The 21974-nt window shown below is 49.2% G+C and overlaps 4 protein-coding genes across 13 annotated transcripts; all 4 read right to left on the bottom strand.

Moving 5' to 3' along the window:
- On the bottom strand, nucleotides 1-1623 carry LOC133160615 (complexin-3-like). The gene is made up of 2 exons (XM_061288427.1): nucleotides 1208-1623; nucleotides 1-578 (listed from the first exon to the last, which is right to left on the bottom strand). Exons 1-2 carry the CDS (start codon nucleotides 1358-1360, stop codon nucleotides 369-371), a joined length of 363 nt encoding a protein of 120 aa, XP_061144411.1. The 5' UTR covers nucleotides 1361-1623; the 3' UTR covers nucleotides 1-368.
- A 528-nt stretch (nucleotides 1624-2151) lies between these two features.
- On the bottom strand, nucleotides 2152-7499 carry clk2b (CDC-like kinase 2b). Of its 10 annotated transcripts, none has more exons than XM_061288421.1 (14): nucleotides 7196-7499; nucleotides 6821-6911; nucleotides 6684-6750; nucleotides 6497-6610; nucleotides 6259-6425; nucleotides 5740-5834; nucleotides 5315-5444; nucleotides 5164-5246; nucleotides 5012-5091; nucleotides 4799-4889; nucleotides 3514-4715; nucleotides 2712-2824; nucleotides 2500-2642; nucleotides 2152-2280 (listed from the first exon to the last, which is right to left on the bottom strand). In XM_061288421.1, the coding sequence occupies exons 1-11, from the start codon at nucleotides 7259-7261 to the stop codon at nucleotides 4533-4535; spliced, it is 1167 nt and encodes a 388-aa protein (XP_061144405.1). In that variant the 5' UTR covers nucleotides 7262-7499; the 3' UTR covers nucleotides 2152-2280; nucleotides 2500-2642; nucleotides 2712-2824; nucleotides 3514-4532. The 10 variants fall into 10 exon arrangements, with proteins under 10 accessions (XP_061144405.1, XP_061144406.1, XP_061144400.1 ...); XM_061288422.1 differs by having other exon boundaries at nucleotides 3962-4715; XM_061288416.1 differs by having other exon boundaries at nucleotides 2712-4715.
- A 238-nt stretch (nucleotides 7500-7737) lies between these two features.
- On the bottom strand, nucleotides 7738-14327 carry LOC133160949 (meiotic recombination protein REC8 homolog). Its single transcript, XM_061289073.1, has 17 exons — nucleotides 14272-14327; nucleotides 12663-12731; nucleotides 12408-12550; nucleotides 12076-12151; nucleotides 11887-12001; nucleotides 11673-11751; nucleotides 11501-11568; nucleotides 11066-11144; nucleotides 10880-10991; nucleotides 10438-10585; nucleotides 9561-9765; nucleotides 9133-9281; nucleotides 8985-9030; nucleotides 8665-8749; nucleotides 8547-8595; nucleotides 8333-8441; nucleotides 7738-8155 (listed from the first exon to the last, which is right to left on the bottom strand). Exons 1-17 carry the CDS (start codon nucleotides 14325-14327, stop codon nucleotides 8055-8057), a joined length of 1689 nt encoding a protein of 562 aa, XP_061145057.1. The 3' UTR covers nucleotides 7738-8054.
- Nucleotides 14328-14613: 286 nt separating this feature from the next.
- setdb1b (SET domain bifurcated histone lysine methyltransferase 1b) lies at nucleotides 14614-21797 on the bottom strand. The gene is made up of 25 exons (XM_061288012.1): nucleotides 21650-21797; nucleotides 20591-20794; nucleotides 20342-20511; nucleotides 20186-20229; nucleotides 19893-20001; nucleotides 19637-19813; nucleotides 19336-19537; nucleotides 19189-19262; nucleotides 18757-18947; nucleotides 18507-18636; nucleotides 18215-18383; nucleotides 17981-18097; nucleotides 17622-17910; nucleotides 17281-17542; nucleotides 17109-17199; nucleotides 16902-17018; nucleotides 16649-16818; nucleotides 16358-16582; nucleotides 16103-16273; nucleotides 15883-16007; nucleotides 15678-15697; nucleotides 15473-15591; nucleotides 15141-15400; nucleotides 14979-15067; nucleotides 14614-14871 (listed from the first exon to the last, which is right to left on the bottom strand). The coding sequence occupies exons 1-25, from the start codon at nucleotides 21664-21666 to the stop codon at nucleotides 14754-14756; spliced, it is 3660 nt and encodes a 1219-aa protein (XP_061143996.1). The 5' UTR covers nucleotides 21667-21797; the 3' UTR covers nucleotides 14614-14753.
- Between the last annotated feature and the right edge of the window lie 177 nt (nucleotides 21798-21974).

Genomic DNA, 21974 nt, shown 5'->3' with positions numbered 1-21974 from the left:
TTAGATAGCACTGTTCTAGACTTGAAAAAATAGATACCTGCTGAATCATGTCATTTTATTCTAGTATATTAAATACAATTGGATCGTTTACAAATCAAGCAAATTGATGACATAGTTTATTCTCAAATCAGTTTAAAATGAATAACGTACAAGATTGTATTGTATACAATATACAAATGGGATTACTTGTTTTGACTGATTGTCTGGGATATCACAAAGTTCTAGTGCCTTTGAGGGAGATGCGTAGCGTCCATTTGACTCAAATAGCAAATACAATTCCTTGCCCTATAAAGACACCACCGTATTATTGAACAATAGAACAGTGCTTGCGATGGGAGTGCAACTGCACTCAAGAGTTTGTGCGTCCATCACATGACTTGACAAGACCTTCCCCTCTGTGGGGCGTTGGTGGCGGGTTTGCCCTCCATCAGCGGGCCCAAGCGGAGGCCTTGGAAGGCACCGAGCAGGTTGAAGCCATCATCCTTGGTCTTGCTGTCGGGACGCACCAGCTTGGACAGCTCGCGGGGGAGCGACACTTTGCCGCCAACGCGTTTCAGGTGGCCAGCGTCCTTGGAGTCCTTATCGACACAGAACACAACAACATTGGGGTCTCGAACAAACAACATTGGATCTTTTTCGCATCTCGCTGTGGCTAATGGCTATCGTTCACAAATCAAACAAACGGACATCCAATACAAGCGCTTCATCCTTTTTAAAAATATATTCATGACATATTCATGAGCTGCCGCTTCAAAATCGGAGATCTATATTGCCGGACGAGAAGAAAAAATACTGTCAATTTGATTCTCTTTTTGTGCCTACAGTTACAATAATTTGAATATTATTTAGATTTTCTCCACGCAAAAAGAATATTTTTAAGTCGTATCCAGAAATGAAATGTCATCAGATCTTGACGCAGGTTTACGCTCCATTTTTTTCCCACTTTAAGCCTTTAGAATGATGAGAAGCGAGATGATTTCTTAATCCGTAAAATTGCATTTAAAACTCTGTGCGCCACTTTGACGCTTGTGACGAGCATATATACCAAAATAAGAAATAGGCCAACACAAACAGTTGACAAGTAAAAATAAGTCTAAGATGAAGTCATGAATATGTTTGATTAAATATTCTAAATGTCAGCATGTGTGGAAATTGAAGTTGCTGGGTTTTTTTTTGTCTCTGTCTCCAGAGTGCTACAGAAACGCACCTCTGACAGTTGATATTTTCTCCGGAAGTGAGCTCTCATGGCTGCTCTCTCGGCATTCTTGTGAGCGTTTGTGGCCTCACGCAGCTTTCTGCATGTCAACAAACAAAGAAACAGCAATAAGCTCTTTGGACTGAGTATGCAACTACGTTTCATTCGTCATAACATGAAAGTCACACAAACTCCATAACTGTGACAAGTTCTGAAGTCCCTGTCAAGTGAAAATAAAAATGTATTATATAGTTAATGCGTCAGATGAATTTGGAGCCTGCCGCCCACCCTCAAAAAAAGGTCAAGTATATAAAGTGAGGCTCCAAAAATTTGACAAGAGCCCTCCCGTCAGTCAGGGTAAGCCGCGGGCAGAATATGACCTGCTGCCGTGTTTAAAATTCAGCTATGTGGCACAAAACTAAGTCGGGTGCTGACTTATGGACAATGCCACAAGCTAGCAAGCTGCCTTGTTAAGCACGTGGACCCGCGTCTGCGTCGTCCGGTGGCGTGCAGGTCCACATCAAAAAGGAGTCGAGGCCTTTTTTTTCTCTTTCCACAAAGTTGTTGCAGTCAGCAAAGTTTGACTTCCATGACGATAACACAATTGCTGCATTTGCACTTGCCTCTCTTTGTCCAAGTCAGCCTGGTAGGCACGGGCCACCCACGGATATTCGGCATTGGCGGCTGGCCAAGGAGGGGCCTTTCCCGACCGGCCGCAGCCTCTTCCTCCTCGATCTCTGCGCTTCCTGCTTTTGGTGCACAATTTCCGGCTGCTCACAGCACTCATGCAGCCGCTGAGCCTCCTGATGGGCGCCCGCAGAGATTTCTTCACTCTTGCTATGGACTCCATCATCTACAAATACAACAAAGCGCTTTGTTGGAAGGGGAACCCAAGTAGAGCATTTTCTTGGTCATAACATGGGCTTTTTATGAGCACTGAAAGGTGCACTGCTCACTTATTTACAAGTGCTGACAGAGAGCTGTGCTGTGGCGCTTCTCTCCTTCAGTCATGCCATGCGGATGTGACGAGTCACATTCGGGAATCAGCGCATGCTCTCGGACAGTATCATAAATCAGCTGGAGACCTGGACAAGGACAAGGACACCAGTCACAGAGGCTAATATGCAAGTTGTGAAATATGGAGCAAATAATTATTTCTTGAACCTTTACTTATCCAGGTAAGGCACATGAGAGATGCAATTGGGGGAGGGGAGGGGTGCTTAATGCAGACTTTGGGTACAAAGAGGCTAATAAAACTGATGAATTGAAGAATGTTGACTAATGACAAACAAGCTCGGTCTTACCGGTGGTTGAAGGTCAGCGGTCCACGTTGGCAGAAAGGCTTGGAGCGGGATTTCTTTTCAACGATTCTCTTGCTTCCTCCCTAGTGTTTTCTCTCTTGCAAGAGGCGAGCCTTCCTCTTCTTTTCGTTCAGCACGCCACTCTCCTGCGAGGATTAGCTCTTAATGAGGGAGATCTTGTTAGGCACGACAGGTCAAGCTTCCCCGTGACTCACGTGCCCGGTTGGAAGGCTTAAAAAGAAACACGGAGGGATGATGTCACGCCTGCCGATGCCGGCAGGCCGCTTTGTGAAGCATCGGCTCGGCCCCGTGGACCCCACCGCTCGACCTTGATGGCCACAAAGTGAGGTCATTGCATACGATTGATCCGTGCGAGTGTAAAGTCACAGCTTTCCATCTGAGTGCACTAAAAAGAGCCACTTAAATGATTCTCCTATGGATCAGGGTCCAACACATGAAGCATAAAAGTCTACATATAACATATGATGTGAGGAGGCCACTGTATGAGGATTGAAGAATAAGAAGGCTAACTGATGTTAGCGCCTTAAGGTGACTTAGCTTGCGCTGACACGCCACACGACATGGCACACGTGCTGAGTGAGGCGAGCATGACACAGCAAAGCGCACATTACAAGCACGTGCAATTCCTGCATATTCATAGTCACGCATTTTTTGCAGATTATTTTGAAGTTATAAACAACAATAAAGGGTTGATAATTGCCTATCAATGCCACAAGAGGGCAACAAAGCACTCTTATCGACGGACTGTATGAATGAAGCTCCTCCCCTGACAACGCAGTTTCAGTTTTTGCCACCAAGATGGCATCACCTAAGCAATTCTTGGGCATTGGTAAATAATGGATAAAAGCGCAAATAAAATTAAAAGAAAGTGGCGTCACGGGGCGCTTCAGAAAATTCAAAAACATTTGCATTCAATCCCTTCCAGTAAGTAAATTTGCAATACTTGTGTTTTGAGTCAAGAGTTGAACCTGTATCTCAAGGCATCACTGTACTCACTTGAAATCAGAAAATTGCCGGGACAAGATGACAAGCAGATAAGCGTAGCAGCCTCCCACGCATGCTCGCACGCACGTAAATTGAGCGAGGTTGGAGGCAAGAACACACACTGGCAGCCTTGACAGCTCTCTCTGCACTCCATCAAAATGCTCCACTTCTACAAGCTTGCAGACGACAATTGAAAAAAAGCAGAAGAGTTGAATCTTGAGGAGGAAAACAGGTTCAAAACAAAGTATTGATCTAGAACCTTGCAAGCACTTGGGAGAAAATTATGGCAACTCTCGCAGTGTCAAGGATGTCCGTATTCTTTTGACTAGTCACTATTGCTACTAAATGTGAATGCTTTCCATTACGCTAGTTAGAATTAACCTAGCAAAGGTTGTTAAAATAACTTTGATGAGTTTTTCTTATAGTTTGAGAATCTCATCCTCAAGTGTGTCCTACTCACATTAGTTCTGGATTCAAGTGGTCCCGGTTTTGAGTCGTGTCACTGTCCAAGACATTCCATGTTCCGAAGCTTCTCGTTCCATCTGGTTCTAACAGTTCTTGGGGTAGTGCGCTCCAAGCGTTTGAGTGTATCCAGGCTCCAGGGTCGTTTTGGTCTCATTGTCAGCGGTGGTCCAGGTTTGGGTTCAAAGGGTCCAGCAAGTCAAGACAGACGGGGAGGTTTTCTCCAACTCGAGGGAGCTTCTACCTTTATTGAGAGACATTAAGTGTTCTACAGTGTATTAAATACACAAACAGGGGCATCTGCAAGATCTGGTGGCCGCCCCTCCAATAACCTTCACGCAGAATTGCTGCTACAAGCGTTCAAAAGCGCTACAGTTCCTTTGTCCACGCCATGGCTCAGCTCTCTTAACCCTGACCTGGCTGTTGATCCCGCCGCACGCGGGAGAGTGGAAAAACGTCCGCTACATACGTACATATCGCAACATGGCGGCAGTCCTGTGCCACTTCTGCTGTTGCTTAACCAATCAACAGACTGCTCTCAAGGTGCTGTTTACGCATTCAGGTTGAAATCACGGGCCCATGTTGCAGCTATTTCGAGACGTCCGAGCCCTTGCTGACTGTTGGGGTTGCAGAAAGAAAGGGTGGCTCAAAGCAGAGGAGAGAGATATGCGTTTGGAAGGCTCGTACTCCAGCATCCTCTCCAGAAGGTCAAAAAACTGATGGTGTTCCCTGCCCTGTGATAGCAGGTGCTTCTGCATGGAATAAAAAGCCAAGCAGGGAGTCAAGTTATGACTCGAACCTCGACTTGGGCTTGAAACGTTGGCGGGAAGCTCACCCGCAAAGGCTTGCACCTGGCTTTGACGTAGCGTCCAGACTTGGTGCACTCATTCCAGTTGAGGCGGCCAGAGTGGAAATAGATCTGCTTCCTGGAGAGAGGAGCTTTAGTTGAATGGACAATTCAGGAGTGGCCTTGCTACGAAACCTCAAGTATGGCACAAAGGGACTCTTATGACAACAGAGGCCGCCACGAGGACGCGTCGCTTGTTACCTGCTCCTTTGAACCATTCTCTGAGGAATCGGCCCATGGACATGCTCCATCATGGCAAGATGCTCCTTGTTGTCATGAGTCTGCAGAAGCAAACGTCACATCGAGTTCATCCGCGCTCTATTTGCGGCCGTGCAAAGACGCAATTGAAAGACCTGGTAGAGCGTAAATCCTTTGTAGTACTCAAACAGGATGCAGCCTATGCTCCACACATCGCAAGGGTGACTCCAGCCCAGCTCTGGAATGAGCAGAGGACAAAGTTAGAAGACAGCGGCCAGCCGCCAGCAGAATAACACGCGGCCTTACCCAGGATGACCTCGGGGGCTCGGTAGTGGCGCGTGGAGATGACGCTTGAGTGGTGCTCGAGGTCAAAAGTGGCACTGCCAAAATCCACCAAGCGCACCGTGCTGTCGTTGACTCGCTTCTCGTTGCACTTCTGCAAGGAGAACACATGCAGCAAGTGCGGAAATTACAATCATGCGACTGTGGCTCTGTGAGTATCATGATTCCGCTTCAAAAAGAAATAAATAAGAAATGAATCTTATATATTCATGACCATTTGTGGCCACTGTTGAAAATGTTTGCTGTCACCCTCATGTATTTGCAATCAAGGATAAACGTATTTCTATAAATACATGCGGAGTCTTGAGTTGCATTCAATCATGAAAAATGCACCCCCTTTGTTAAAAATAGACAACTTGCATTTCTGTGTGTGTGCTTTTGTGTCTTACCTTGTCAGCGTTGTATATGACAGAATAGTCAGAGTTGACAAAGAGGATGTTCTCTGGCTTCAGGTCGGTGTGAGTCAGCCTGTTGTCATGGAGAACTGCAGTGGAAAGGCAAGGGGGCGTTAGGTGATGCTTCACTATAGGAGGATGCCAACGCCCTCTTCTGGGTGATACCTTTTTTTGATTTAAAATACTTTTTGGAGAGAAACTCCTCTTGGTCGATTGTTTCATTATCAATCAGGCTAAAAATAGAAAAGCCTTTGCTCGTATGTATGCTCTGATGCTAAATAATTGACTGTCTTCAAGAGTTTTCCACGATTTCGCATTTCCAGGATGTTAGCGCAACTCTATTTAACTTGAGTTCAACTCACAAACACTTATAATCTCATATCATCCTCAGAGTTTCGCTTCTTTCTCTCTCTGCAGATTTTTTTTCCCACAGCTACATAATCCTCTTACTGACGCGTTTATCTGCCAGCAAGTAAGGAATAAAAATAAAGTGTCTCCGCTGCTTGAACTCACAGCAGACGGCGCGGCAGATCTGCCGAGCCATGTGTCGGATGTGGTGGATAGGGTAAGGCAGGAAGTTGTTGCCTTTCTGGAAGTCAAAGGTACTCAGAGACAGGAGCTCAAAGGAGATGCACATGTGGCCAAAGAAGTTGAACCAGTCCAGCATCTGCACGCAGTGACTGGTTGGAATGGGACAGGATGTTCAAACAAAAATAAATAAATAGAGACAAAAGTAGAAAATGTGACTCACTATAATTTGTGCTGATCTTTGCGGCTAATTTTCACCAGCACGTTTATCTCCAGTTTGGCCGCTTCTCTGTACTTGTCAATGTTCTTAATAATCTTCAGAGCAATCGGACGCCCGCTTGTGCATGTGCAAGAGAAACATTTGGTGAATTCCAGCTCAGCTTTTGTGATTTCCACGATGCTACTCATACCTGCTGTGGTCCAAACATTGCACCACCTTGCCAAATGTCCCTTCGCCCAGCGTGTCCAGGATCTCATCTGCGAGGGGACTCAAATTACAGCACGGTACGGAACGCTTGTCAGGAGGCAACGTCGGACCGTTACCTACATCGTTCGTCCAGGACGTCTCCGTTTTTGTAGACCAGGTGGCCGTTCTCGGTGTCTCGGTTGGTGTCGGCCGCCGCTTTGCCACTTCCTCGCTGGAGGATCAGATTGAGGAGATAAGCGCATGGATGCACTTTAAAATGTGTGCAACAAGGTCAGCCACCTTGTTTACAAAGGTTAATTAATGAGCTGTGACATCTGACATCTTTGGAGGTGTCGGGGTTCTATTTCCATCCATCCACATTCTGCGATCGTTATTAATACGAGCAGCCTCGGCGCGTGTGCGCGAGCCCGTCATACTACGACCACGTCGGCGCCTACGCTGAATCAACTCGTGTGTGGACACAGTTTGAGGTCAAGGCAACGACGAGACACTCACCGACAAGCAGAGGCACAGACAGTCCAGGAAGCTTTTGCACACGGAGCGCAACTCTGTCTTGCCCATCGCGCAGCGGCAGAACCTCCGACAAAAGGATGGAGGAAGAAAAGCCAACCGCCGCGAGTCGAGGCCAAAACCCAAAATGACCCGCAGTGTCGTCAGAGCAAATCTAAAGTGAAAGGTTGGGGGCAAGAGCGTGGAAGAAAAAGAGCAACACCAGAAAGCAAAGAAGGCAAGGCCGAGGGCGAAAAGTGAAGAGCCGCAGACAGGACGGAGCTGAGACTAAGAATAAACTTGAGCCCCCTCGCACTGGCCAAAGAATCAAGACGTGGTCGGAGGGGGCAGAGCTCCGGTTTCACTTGACTCGCGCGAGTGTCCTCCTCGCACCTCCTTAACCTCTCTGTGTTTTGCCACAGCTGTCCTACCAGGCATAGCGCACGTCTTACAATATACAACACACGCTCACTCAACATTGCGTTGGACTTTATTGCGCAACCGCAAAATGCAACATTATCACTTATCAAAAACTGATGGGCCTCTAAAACAACTGACAATTTTTCTGGGAGGTGGCCGGCCGCTGTTCATATCTAAAAACAGTACAACAGTTACATTTTGTAAAAATAGCAAACTTTCTTTGAATAAGTAAAAGTGTTTCGTTTCCAAAATTTTAGGAAACTGGAAAATTTGTACAAAAAAACAGTACAACAGTTACACTTTGTAAAAATAGCAAACTTTCTTTGAATAGGTAAAAGTGTTTCATTTCTAAAATGTTAGGAAACTGGAACATTTTTAAATTTGTCAAATCAACGTCACAAACATTTGTAAAAACAGCTTAACAGACGGATCAAGGGATACTCGACTAAAAAGGCAGGTCGGCGTCGTAGTTGGGACCGGGGCGGATGACGATTTCCCCGCACGGCTCGGCTTGCTCGGCGGTTAACCTTCCGGTGGCCAACGTCACTACAACACAACAGCACAACTTGACATGAGCGCTCCCTTCAATCGAAAAATCCAACCAGAACCATTCCAGTCAAAGAGGCTGTTTGAAAATGATTGCAAATGAGCCAGCCCGAGTAACAGGCGTGAGATCGAACTCGTTTGGCTCAATTAAAGCTGAGAACTACCTCACTGTCTTACCGATGAGCTTCTGGAACAGTACGCTAACAGTTCTGCGGTCGGGTTCCGGTGGTAAAAGAGAGGTGAAAAGCAACGTTTTCTCCTGCTCCTCCTCCAGCAACGGCCTGGAGAGACGCACACACACACGCATGCACACTTAGGCACTCCCGTGGGAACTCATTTGTCAGGAGCGCGGCTGAAAAACAGATGACGATGCTTACCCAAGAGAAATGTGTTCGGGCATTTCGGTGATCCCCCCCAGTGAACTGCTAGATCTGGTCCTGCTCATGCTTGGAAACGGGGAGTGGACCTTAGCTAGCATCACTGCAGGCAGGGATGTGTGTGAAAATTACCTTTCTTGCTCCAGTGGGTAAATGGGCGAGACATTCCGGGAGCCCTCTTGTTGGTCCGCCGCCTCCAGTGGAAATGAACCAGGACCTGACACGCACAACACAGGGACAAAATGTCCATATTGGGATTCGTCCGTGACGACCGTCAAGTACAGCTGCAGACGTTTTGCACACAGTCACGGGATGATTTTCATTCATGTGAATAGAGGCTTGTTTTCTCGCCATTTGAAACAACAGGTTATTATTGGGAGGCCATTTTCTTCAATGTGGTTTTCAGCGGCCGTGGCACAGCCAGCCCTCCGGGAGACGAGACCTGCGCGTACCTGAGCCCTCGTGCGCCTCCTCCTGTTCTGCTCCGTCTTTCTGCACCTGCCGTCACACACGAGACGCGACGGTCATTCGACTCATCCCACTGGCTGTCTTTGGAATGATAAAGCGGGCGGCCCTCCCTCCCTTCTTCCCCTTGCCAACCTCGCGAGCGCTGCTGTCAAAGCCAATCCCAAGGTCTTTCTTGGACCCGCTGGACTCCGTGGCTCTGTCTTGGGGCCAAGCCTCAGTTTCCACCATGGGCGTGATGGTGGTTGCCTGTCTCCATAGCAACATCAAGTCTTCAGGGAAGACTGCAGGAAGGAGAGAGGAGGGGGTAGCTTGGTGGTTTATTTTTGTAAAGGTTACAGAGGTGAGCTTTCAAAGAGCAGCAGGTGTATCGGCTGAGGATAAACACGAGCACCGAATGCTGTTGTGGAGAGGAGGAATTGTTAACTTTTGCGGCCTTGCCTCTACGTTAAAGGAATGTCAAGTCAAACATTCTGATTAGCATTGTTTCTGCAGACTACAAATGGGCCTGCGTTTATCCATCTGAGGGGGGCGGCCATTTTACTTCCGTTTGTGACACTGACCGCCGCAGGGCTCGCTGAGCAGCTCCTCGGCACGTTTCAACCTCCACGACTCTGGCGGCAGAAACGGCCGCACCCTGGTCTCCGTGAGGGGGTTCTGGATCTGCGACTCCATCTCATCTCTGGAGAGCTGCGTGTGCGGGTCCAAGAAAATCAGCTGCCTCCCCCTCTTTCTCTTCGGCGCCGTCTCCTCTGGGCGGGGCACATCCTAGGAGGCCACAGTATGAGAACATTGGAGACGCTCCAACGGATCATTTGAACCCACACCCGTCATTCGACATATGTGAATGGAATTGGGGGCTTACTGCAACCCGAGTGCTAACACGATGCCTCAAGGTCATTCTTCACTTTCTGTGAGTCAAGTGAGGCGTGTCTCACCTCCGTCCAATAAGGTGCACATCTCACTCTTTGCTCGGCGCTAGGAAGGGCCATCGAACGAGAGCTGCAACAAGGAGCCCAAAGCTACGATGGTCGTTCCGCGGTAAAGACATCAAAGCGATCAATTAGGACGCCTGGGATGCGCTTTGAGCGATGTCATGATGTCATTCCTTTCTTTCTATCACCTGACCTCTGATCTGTGTTAGTGTTTTTATGACAGCGCTAGTCTTGAATGCCGTCTGCTTTCATTTGAATGCTACACAACTGAAATCGCTCCAAAAATACTAACTGAGCTTGAAGTATTTACAGCAAGTAATTTAAAAAAGCTACTGTAACACACGGATTTTCTTTTCACATAGCTACTCTTTAGACTTAGCTACTTGCTACACTACTTGTGAGTGTCAGGTCCCTAAGTCCAATGTGTGTCCAGCATGTCATGAACAAAAGTGATATTCAGCTATGGCCCTCGCATTCAGAGCAGTGAGCCTCCTCCGGTTTGTACCTCTGAGTCCGGGATCTGCGCCATAGCTGTCGGAAGCGACAAGGATGGCGGTGAGACACCGACGGGGGTCTGTTGATCAGCGAGGGGGCGAGGCTCATCCTGGGTAGGCAAGGTGCGGTCCCGGCTGGACACACTCGCAGGATCCACGCTAAACAGGGAGAGTCACAGTGAGGGCTCTGTTAGCGCCAGCCGTGAATTTGGCGTGCGCGTGGTGCATCTCTGTGCCGGCGGATCTGCGAGAGGGAGTGCTGCGCAGCTGCGGGAGTGGTCACAGCCTACTGACTCCCGGCTAATCAAAGTGGCTCCAGTCATTCGGTGGCACAAAATGGGCCTTCATCACCGCATATGCCACTCCCTCATAGTTGTATGATTTTAAAAATGTTTCGCAATGCAGAAAAGAGGGTGCGTCTAAATGTAAAATGTGTGTGTAGTTTGAGTTTACTTGAGAGTGCTGGCTGTGGTGTCTCTCTCGAGCTCCGGCTCCCTCTCTCGCACAACCTCCACTTCTTTGCCTGGTGACATCTTTGCTTCCTCCTCCGGTGCCCTCAACAGATCTGAATGAAGATGTGTCATTGAGAAGTGAATGGGTTCAGCAGGTTCCGCTTGGGTGGCGCGGCGAGCGGCTCACCGTCGAGGAAGTTGTCATTCTGGCCCATCAGAAAGTCAAGTGTATCCGTAGAAGCGGGTTCCAGCTCTTCGTCGAAGAACTGCCGATGGACAGCAAGCACACGAAAACGATCACACAAGAGTGCTTGGATTCAGTGATTCAGTCATTCTGCTGCACGGAAACATTGCTGGAGCATCTGTAAATGGAGACAGCGTCCATTCTGCAGGACGGTTGAAAAAACAAAAAAAAGAGAACAAACATGCTGCTACCTTGACTTCACTTGCAAGCTTTTTTTGCGTGTTTTTTTCTGCTTTGTACTGCCAGCAAAACATTGACTCACAAGTCAGCTTCAGTCTATCCACCACTAGGGGGCAGCAGCAAACTTCAACATCCGCCCACCATGACACAAGTTGTGATAGCCAAAGTACAGCTCATTCACTTTTGCACTTTGTGTACCTCGGGCTGAAGGGCGCCGGCGGGTCGCGGCTCTGCGATGGTGATGTCTTGTGGGGACGCGGTGTGCCCTGGAAGGGGATCAAAGCAAAGAAGGCTTTAGTCCATTTTTGAAAGGCTCAAGCTTCCTTTGCACGCTAAGCGCTCAAGAAAATGAAGGCCAAATTGTGCTTACTGCTCTCAGATGAAGCGAAGCCGGTCGGGGTCGCTTCATGCTCTGTGGAGGAGGCTCGTCGCTCAGGAGATTGCTCCTCCTGACACGCAAACACAACATGCTTGCAACAACTGTGTACACAATTTGCTTTGTGTTCTTGAACTTGAAACCTCCCCCATATCTTTGTAGTAGCGGACGTGAAGTTTATGACTTATTTCGTCTTTGTTGTCAGTACCTGCATCAGAGCGTTGGCACTCGGCAGGAACTCGGCCATCTCTCCAAAGAACGGGTCCAAAGGCCCGTCGATCTCGTTCAGGTGAGACAGAGCATCCGTGGAGAGCATCATTTGTCTACGAGGAAACGGGAAGCGGCGCTCACTTGTGCAATGTGGCGTGACAACGAGAAGTGCGACGTTTGGCCTCACCTGCCCGGTCCCCCCAGGTCCAGCGTCTTGGACCTGCTGTGCTTCAACAGCTGGTCAACAATGGACTCGAGGTCCTCTGAGGAGGACAGCATGTTCACGTACTTACTTATATGTTTCATTTCACAAAAAAACAGCAATGACTCCAGTTTCTGATTACTATAAAACTACCAAAGCTTTTCTTGGTAAAAAAAGCAATGTCTGTTTTGGATAGAATCATCGAAAACAATATTCTGTTCGACAAAATGCCTGCCAGGCTTTGTCTTTTTTCCAAATGGCTGCCACCGAAAAAGTTAACAGCAGCGTGGTGTGCGTGTGATGTGAGCGCTCCTCACTCAGCAAAATGGCACACTGGTGGTGGTAGACCACCACGACACCATATTTCAGCTGGGCGGACAAGTAGAGGGAGAAGCGAGGCCGCGGCAGGTCGGGCTGAGGAGGCAGGACTTGCACCAGGATGTAGCTCATGATGTCGTTGCTACCAAGTCATCAAGGGTATATTAGTGGGAAGGAACAGTCAAGAGGATAAGTCTTGAATATGACAGGCAGGTTCAAGTAAGATGAGAACAAAGAGAAGAAAATGACACTACCAGGTGCTAGCAACGTTGACTTTCAGGAACTCTCTGCGAGAAATGGCAGTGCCCCTCGTCGCAGCGAGCCTATGGACAGAAAATAAATGAATAAATAAATTCACTAAGTGCCTAAGGTAGGGTGACCAGATGTCCTCGTTTTCCCGTTCATGTCCTACTTTTGAGCCCCAATAAAACGTCCGGGGGGAATTTCAAAAATCGTCCGGGATTTTGTTGGACTGCCTCAAACATAATACATGCACAGAACATGGTCAATAGAATTGCCACTCCGTTCCATTTCACTCAATTCCAGGCTTTTCTGTATCGTTCGCAAATAAGTCACGGCCCTTCTCCTCAAATCTAACCACTTTGCTACAAAGTAGGGTGGGCTGGCCAGTCTACACCGAGTGTTTACAAGCAATGCCGAAACGAAAATGCACGTTCACGGAGGAGTTGAATAAAAAAAATTCCGTGCTTTCGCCAGGGTCGTGATCCTTATGAAGCTGAGTGCTTGAAATGTAAGGCAGGCAGGCACTGATGTGTCTGTGGCAAACGAAGGTACCAACGCAACCTGCAAGAGGACTGAAGAGGAGCCCTTTTTTTTTCTTCTTCAAATGCACCGATGGCCATATTTTTTTTTTTACTTAGTGTACCACTATAAAACTCCAAAATGTCAGTGGACACATGTTTTTGTAAGTGTAAATATGTTTTTGTTATTGTATATATGTTGTTTTGTGTTATTCGGGCCAATAATTGCAATTGCTATACAGACACCATGTTTGTGTCATAACGACACAAATGACCCCAATGACCCCGCTCCCTCCCAACAAAAGGGGCACCCTACATAAGGTGCACCTATACCATCTGAATCCGATACAAGAGTGCTTGGGGTCACAAGACTTCACCTTAACCTCAGCACGCCAAATGTTCCGTTTTCGCCCAGAAAAATAAATTGTAAAAACAAACAAACAAAAAAAATTCCTTCACATTTTTGGGGGAAGAAAGCCAAACATATATGCGCTATTTTACAAAAATAGCCACGTACGCTACATACGGGATCACCAATTTTGTTATTACACGTTTATAACCGTATTTTAATCGTTCCATCGTGCCTCACATATTAGCATGCGTATTAAAGGAAATCAATGTAATGCCCTCAAAATAGTTGAAGTTGCATTTTAGAAAAATTAATTTCCTTTGACTAAACTAGACGCGCGCTGGAGATATGCAGATTATTTCATTTTCGAATTGCACGTATAGTGCCGTGTTTTAATCTTTCCATCGTGCTTCACTTCTTGCATCCACGATAAATGAAATGGATCGTGACCGGCCCCCTACTCCCAGAGAAAAAAAAAAGATTAAGTGGCATATTAAAAATCAATTTCCATCCAAAATTTGCATTACTTGAATGAAGTAGACACGTGCGCGCAACTAGCAAATCACTGGACCTTCTAATTACAGGTAGATAACTATATTTAAATCTTATGCCAGGTGAAATACATGCCTGAAAAAAAGTTTTCCCGACTAATACACTTGTAATCGTAGTTATAAAAAACAGCAATTATCGTGGTTTAGTTAGCAAGCTAGTAGATCATTTTATTATAGGACGAAAATTGCATGTTTTACTAACCATATCGTCGCAAAACTTCCACTTCCTCGTCTTAAAATAACAGGCTCATAAAACATCTCGGCCAATTAACTGGAGTAGAAAGTGAGGAGTAAGAAGATGGTCGTAGATAGTTCGCCAAAGTTTTGCAAGTGGAAAAAAAACACAGTCGAATGTTTCAGTGTGGGACGCCCTGATTGGTCCATCCTACCTGTTGTCAAGGGAGGAAGAGTTGCTTATAGATGTGGAGGGGGGGGGGGGGTCGCACATTACACGGAACATTCGAGATTAAAACAGATACGGACGCATACACGCTCCTAACAAGGCTGGATGAAATATTCCTTAAAATAAAATCTGAAGCTGTGGTTCTTTAAAAAACAACAACTTTTTATTCAGATACAAATCAACCTTTGGATGAAATGAAATGAATGCATATAAAAAAGGGAATTGATGAAATTGCAACACATTGCATCTTTTTTTTTGGTGGAAAGGCGCGAGCGAGGCGATCACAAGAGTCTTCCTCGACACTCGGTGGAGCCGCAGCAGCACAGCAGTACTTTGCCCTCCACGCTGCCCACCTCGTAGTTGTAATCCCACGTCAGCTCCGTGCCTGCCCGGATACGCCTGCGCCAGGACACGGGGGCATGATTGAAAACCAAAACCCAAACCAAACACCACCACCAAACAAATACTCGACTAATGCCGTATTGTTTGCAGGCCTTGAAACTCACTTGCTGGCAAAGAAAGCCACCCAGGGGAACCTCAAGTCGTGCGTGTCCACAAAGACGTTCTGGACGAACAGGTTGGGACTGCAGCTGTGCTGTGGCGCAAAGAGAGGACAGAGATGTGACAGTGATCATAACGGGGCAAAACAATCTGCCCAGCTCACTCACGTTGAGATAGCGGCCGAGGTTTCCCTCCAGCTTGGCGTCGATGATGTAACACGACTCTTCGCCGTCGAAGAACAGTCGCGTGTTTCTGGGGCCGCTGTCACCGCCACCGCCGCCCGTCAGGCCCTGTTGGCCCGACTTGGCTCCTGGCCCGCCCTGAGAGGCTCCGCCTCCGGGCGCGCCCGTCTTCACCATCATGCCGTGTCTGGTCTTGAGCGCGATGCCACGAGTGGATTTCACAGCCACCTGCTTCTTGACCACGCCTGAGTCAAGACAAAGAGAAGCTCGAGTTAGGAGCACGTCTGGATGGATGCGCCTCCTTTCTCCCTTCTCACCCGGGGCTACTTTGTCTTTGTCCTTGTTGTCGTCGGATCCTGAGCTGATGGTCTGGACGTCGTCGCTGTCTGAGAGTGTGGTAACGTCCTGCTTTGTGGCCGCGTCGGCCTTCACTTGACTGCGAGTGGGGGGGGGGGGGGAGGGAAAACGCAGGTGAGGATGGCGTATTGGTGTTTGATTCCAAGTGGTGAGAGGATGACCCACCTCTTAACGTCAACGGGCTCCTGTCAAGGAAAGAGAAAAAGATGAAGATTCCAAAGGGCAAGCATTTGATTCAAGAAAAACAACCGCAAAACACCATGGCCACTTCTGCCTGTCTCCCAATTTCATGAAGAAGGTATCCAACGGTTCCAAACCATCATCACCATCGTCGTCGTCATTCAAATGATTTGCTTTTGCGTTGACTCACCTTTTTCAGTCCCTGACTGGTGAGCCAGGAAGCCACTTTGCTTTTTCCTGTCTCCTCGGGTACGGGCAGCGACTTGTCGTCACCTGTGGCAGTCGCCGCGTTTCCATCTTTGCCATCTTGACTCCCTAAGGTGGGAGGGAACCGTTCGCCCAACGAATGAGCAATGAGTGAGCGATAGCCGGCTAGTTTGGCTGAATGAGCTCAGAATCGGCAAGCTCACCTTCCTTGTGGCCTTTGGCTTGTCCACGCGTGGTGTAGCTCCTCCACACAGAACTGCTGCTGAAGTAGGTGTCCTTGACAAACGTGTCGTCCGAAGTGTCGCTTTCGTCGCTCTTGGATTCTTTATCTTCCTCCTCGTTGCTTTCTTCGGATGACCCGGAGCTGTCCACAGCTGGGGGGTGACAAAGAACGAACAGGTGGGTGGAAGAAGGAAGGAGCGTCGCGAGTTGGCGATGCGTCCCGGCTGCCAACGCACCCTTCTTGGCCTGGCGTCCGAAGGTGTTGGAGGACACCAAGGCAGACGGTTGGATTTTCAACCGGGACACGTCCACGCCACTGCCCTCGCTGTCGGAGCAGTGGGCCTCGCTCTCGTAGCCCTCTTTGAAGTTTTCCACGCTCTCTATGTGGTCCAGGTTGGCAAAATACTCATCGCCCATCTCCAAGCCTTCTTTGTCGGCAAAGTCGTCCGTCAGGATTTTACCTGAAGAGGGCGAGCAGCGGCATTGGCATGGAGGCGTACATTTTTGCGGTTGGAGGCGCGACATACCGGCGTAGATGCAGACGAAGGAGCCCTTGGCCACGTCGTCCAAGCAGCGGATACCCCAGCCTTTGTTTTGGGTCTTGAAAAGCTGAAGGCGCACCTGCAGGCCGTGCTGCACCAGCCGGTTGGTGCACATTTGAGAGCAGCACTTGCAGCGCTTGTTGCACTCGTAGATACTGAGCAGCGGCGGGAAAACGACAGCCGATAAGAAATAGGGCCAGCCACGACCTCTGTGCCCGCTCAAGTGTGCGTTTCTGACCCTGTGGGGAGGCACTCCTCCAGACGCTTGTACAGAAATCCAGCATTTGGGTTGATCTGTGCACCAGGCGTGCAACCGGTCGCCTGCAGCGTCAGCTGGTGGCAGGAACATTTGGACCTGGAAACAAACCAAACTCAATGGTTGAAAGGACCGATTTATTTTGGGGTTTTTTTCCAATGGAGGGATGGTGAGCACAACTTGACTCACTTGTCCTGACAGCCATCGGTGCAGTCGCAGCCAACCAGGAAGTCCAGACTCGTGTTGATGAACACGCCGTCTTCAGGAATGCGCTCTTTGCCTCGAAAAGAGGGAGAAAATCATCTCTCCGTTTTCATGACAGAATCAAAAGGGCTGTTGAGCACATTCATTGGGTCCTTACTGTAGGCAACTTTTGGGGGCGGCGTGGAATCGATCTCGTTGACGCAGGAGAGCGGAATGTCCTCGTTTCCGCTGGTGATGTCCGGGATGTAATAGAAGGGCCTGAGCGGCTGGAAGTTGCGGTCCACCAGCACGTAGGGGTCCAGACAGAACATCTCCAAGAAGATGAAGTCGCAGGTGGTCTGGAAGAGGTAGCGCTGGATCTCGGCCATGTTGCGGAGGCAGAGGCCGCATGGGGCCTTGTAGATCACATGGAAGGTCATCTGTGGCATGGAGAAGCCCGACATGTTTGGTACCAGTTTGAGCAAGGGGGCTTTGCTCGTCACGTCCGCTCCCGCTCACCTTGCGATTGACTTTGCGCCGGCCCGTCATGCGCCTGAAGTCGTAGAGCAGCGGTATGAGGAGAGGGTTCTTGCCTCGGTGCATGTCTCGCCTGGCTGGCCGGACACGGTTCAAGCAGGCCGGCTGACATATGTGCTCCATGTAGAAGATGCGCTCGGCAGGCGCCCGGTAGGACGGCTGGTGTGGGATGGTGGCCGCCGGGTGGGCCGTTACCAGTGGAGTGGCGGGGGCGCTCACCGGCTTGGGGAGCAACTGAACCTGGGTGGCGCTGGTCACGGGACTGATGATTCTGTCGGACAGAAAAAAAGAAACCTTCTCAGCTAACTACTCCAAAGCTGCTGGGGGGCAGGGCTACCCACTTTGGCGCGTTGCTGGGGCTGCTGGCGAGCGACTGCATGACTTTGGAGGCATGGGTGCCGCCTACGCCTGGAACAAACGGAGATGTGCTCTTCTTGGCCATCTGATATTTGTTACCACTGCGAAGCACAGAGAGAAAAAGAAAACATTGTTACAATGATTCCGGAATAAAGTGTCAGTGGGACGCCTTGGCTTCTTCTCCTGTGCAGCATCGTTCCTAATGGACATCAACGTACTCGCTGCGTGGTGACTGGGTGAGGTGGCCACCGGATGGAGTGGCCGACGACTGTTGGATTGGAGTTGGCGGCGTGCCCTGGGGTGGGGCCGGCGCCGGCTTGATGGGCGTGGCTCCAACGTGACCATCGCTGGTGTACTGGACGACGGGGCCTTTACTTCGCAATGCACCTTGGAATCAACACAAACCGTTCATTTTGCCAACAACCTAGGGATTGACTTTTTTGGTCCCAATAACACAATTGCAGTATACACACAAAACCCGATGCGGTGTAAGGAGCAGGCGGGTCTTACCCATATTGGGTCGTGTCCTCAGCTGGCCGGCCAGCTTCTTCTCCTGCGTGTTGGCGGTGGTCATCTTCAAGTTGAACATGGGCTCCAACCTGGTGGAGCCTCGGTAGATCCACTCACTCCTCTTATCATCCTGACGCACAGGAAATGGCACTTTGAACAGTGGCAACTGTGCACACTCAGGTGTGTGCAGACTATCGCTAACCCCGGTGTTTTTCCAGAGTGGCTCGACTCGAGCAAGGTTTCTTTGTACCAGAAAAAGGATCTTGACCAAGCTGCCGTCCACTTCCTCGACTTTACTCTTCCACCAGGTTCCCTCCCACTCGGTTTTGATGATCTGGCCGACTTTGAGCAGCACCATGGGCCTGCTGGGATACGCCGTGATGTACTCCTCAATGAAGTCTCGGCACGATGCGTCCTCAATGTCCTCCCACGTGCGCTTCACTGTCAAATAAATCAAACCCGATTGGCTATCGGAGCAGACAGCCGATGACGACGAAGGACACGAAACGGTACGAACACAGCAAGTCCGCGAGAGCTTGTGGGAAGGAACCCTAATCCCGTACGGGACCAACCAGAAGCCTTCTTAACAGCACCTTTGGCAACCCGGACTCGAGTCAAAAGGGAACCGTTGTCAAGCTGTGGCGCCAACTACGAGCATATCAAGAGAAAAGAGGATCCTTACATGGTCTGCAGACGGGGAAGAGGTCCGGCAGGTTAACATAGGAAGCGTAGCCATCGTCGAAGAAGATCAAGAACCTGCCAGAAAATGTGACGTTACGTCAGCCGAGTGCTTCCCTTCCCTCGTGGTTTGAAGCAGTCCGGCACGCACCTCATCTGGTTCTTGGTGGTGGGCATCTCTGCCACGATGCCGGCGTATAGCCACATTTGGTGGCTGTCCTTGTACTTGGCCACCACGCGGGCGCCCACAAACAAACTCTCCAGGGTGGGATTGTAGTCAAAGGCCACGTGGTTTCCGGAAAGCAGACTCTTGCCTTTATCGAACTTCACTTTGTATTTGAACGTATGGGTGCCTGGACATACGCACGGCAAGGCAAGGCGGTGAGCAAGGTGCGCACTCGAAACCTCGTCAGCGGAAACTTTCACACACACACACACGCTGAGTGACTGACCGATGGGGTTGATGGCAACCAGGGTGCCCCTGTGCCAGGTCTTCATGCGTTTCTTGCCCAGAATGTTCATGCCCACTTGCAGCTCATCTTCCTTCTTCTTGGGGCTGGGGCTGACATGGCCCACGGGCTGAGCCATTATCTGAGACACAATCACGGCTGGCGGAGTGGAGTAAGTCCCTGCGGGAGGTCCGGACGGGGCTTAGTGGTGGAAAACCTGCTCAATTAAATAAAAGAGCAAGCGAGCGAGAGTGGGCACCTGGCTGTGCTGCCGATCTTTGCAAGGGTGCCCCTTGCGAGGGCCTGGCGACAATTTGCACCAACTTGTTGACCTGTTCGGCAGTTTTCCTGAGTGTGCTGGAGGTATCCTGAATCCAACAGCAACATTGTTACGCCACATTGAGCCCATGAGCACCTCACGCACGCACACACATTTCAAGAGCCTGTCCGTGCCGACTTTGCATCGTCAACCGGTTGCCGGCCCAGACCAAGTTAAACAACATTCTGGCTCACAGCTTGGTCCAAAATTGTCAAGGTTTCCAAGGCGCTCACCATTGGCTCTTGGACAGTGATGACAGGATTCTGTGGTGGGACCACTGGTGTGCAAAGAAGAGAAACAATGCATGAATGAAACCGGTCCGAGATGAAGGCTGATGAGGACAAACAAGGTGAGGAGCGATACTGGGTAAAACGAAATTTGACACTCACAGCAGCCGACGGCAATGACATCATCGTCGTCATCATCGTCGTCGTCTATCTCAATGACCTCACCGCTCGGCGGGCCGCCGCCACCGTCTTCGTCTTCCGAGCTGCTCTTATACACCAGGCCGTTCTTCTGGTACGTTTTCCTCACCAGCTTCTCGCATTCCACCAGCGACCTGAGGACAGAGAAAATTCATCATCATTTAACACGCACGCCTCAAGCACGCGCAATGAGCCGCCGTCGCGCGGGGTCACTTCTTGGCCTCGTTGATGAGCTTCTCCGTGGCCGCCTCCTCTTGCTCCTTTTGCTCCACCCACTGCGTCAGCTCGCTGAGCTGAGTCCGTTTCTTCTGCACCAGCTCGCTCTTCTCCACCATGTCGTCAATCCACTTCTTCAGCTCGTCCAGAGAGACGCCTAGCTCTTCCTCCAAACTCGGGTCCCAGCCCTCCACCTGCATTCTGAAAGAGGACATCTGGACCATTAGAAAGGATTTAAATAGTGATGCTATGCTATTCATCACCAATTAAATTAAACAAGAACTAATTTCAAAAATTAGGGCCCAAGCAGTCTGGATTTCAACTGTTACAAAAAAAAAAAACATTTTGAGAAAATCTAATTTACAGTAATGTCACAAGTTTCCGGTTCTTGCAGATATTACATAGAATTGGGGGGTTAGATCCCCAAATGATTCCCGAGCGCAGCACCGCTGCTGCTCACTGCTCCCTTCTCCTCCAGGGGATGGATCAAAGTCACATGGGGATGGGTTAAATGCAGAGGACAAATTTCACCACACCCAGATGTGCGTGTGACGATCATTGGGACTTTGACTTTATTCTTTATTCACTTGCATAGTTTGAACGTTGATAGATAACGTGTCGGTGGTTGCTTTTTGTTTAAATATCAGGGCAACAAGATTTTTTTTGCAGTTTTTTTAACATCGATGCAATACTTTATGTACGGAAGCGTAGTGGTGCCATACTTGCAATTGGAGAAATATGATCACTTGAAATATGACATGATGCGGGTCCTGATGAGGCGGTTTTTTTTTCTCTACACAATAAACAAAGGTCGCTGTGGTGCGCCATGTGCTTAGACTCCTTGAATGTCGACGGATGCTCATTGCAAGGCAAACGAAGAGCCCAGAGTGTTTCCATTCAAAGCCAAAGGGCTAGCACGTTAGCCTAGCCTTAGCGCGAAAAACGACTGCAGTGTTGAGGGCACCGCGACAAACGTGTTCACCCTCGCTCTAGCTGTCCCAAAGTTGTCAGAAATAGCCTAGTTGTGCTAAAGCAGAACTGGAAGGCAACACTTACCCGTCGCCGGTGTCCATCGTTGCCTACCCGCACGTCAAGACAGGCTGCTTGCTGGCTAAAGCTAGCACCCAAATAAAATAGCGCACGTTTCGGCTCCGGCATCATCCGAGTGGGCGGTGTTGCCTGCGCCGCCCCTCAGACTCTCCGGCAAACACACAAACGTCCACTGTTACAGGGGTGTCAAACTTGTTTTTGTCGTGGGCCGCATCATAGTCATAGTTTGCTTCAAAGGGCCATTAAAATTGTCAATCCAAATAAATGTATGAACGTCTCATATTGTGTATACAGGCTACACAACAAACTGATGAATAACTAGTTTTCAAGA

Source organism: Syngnathus typhle, linkage group LG10, assembly GCF_033458585.1.
Source record: "Syngnathus typhle isolate RoL2023-S1 ecotype Sweden linkage group LG10, RoL_Styp_1.0, whole genome shotgun sequence".
NCBI lineage: Eukaryota > Metazoa > Chordata > Actinopteri > Syngnathiformes > Syngnathidae > Syngnathus > Syngnathus typhle.
Note: the sequence above shows the minus strand (reverse complement) of the source record. Positions and strands in the feature narration are given on the sequence as shown.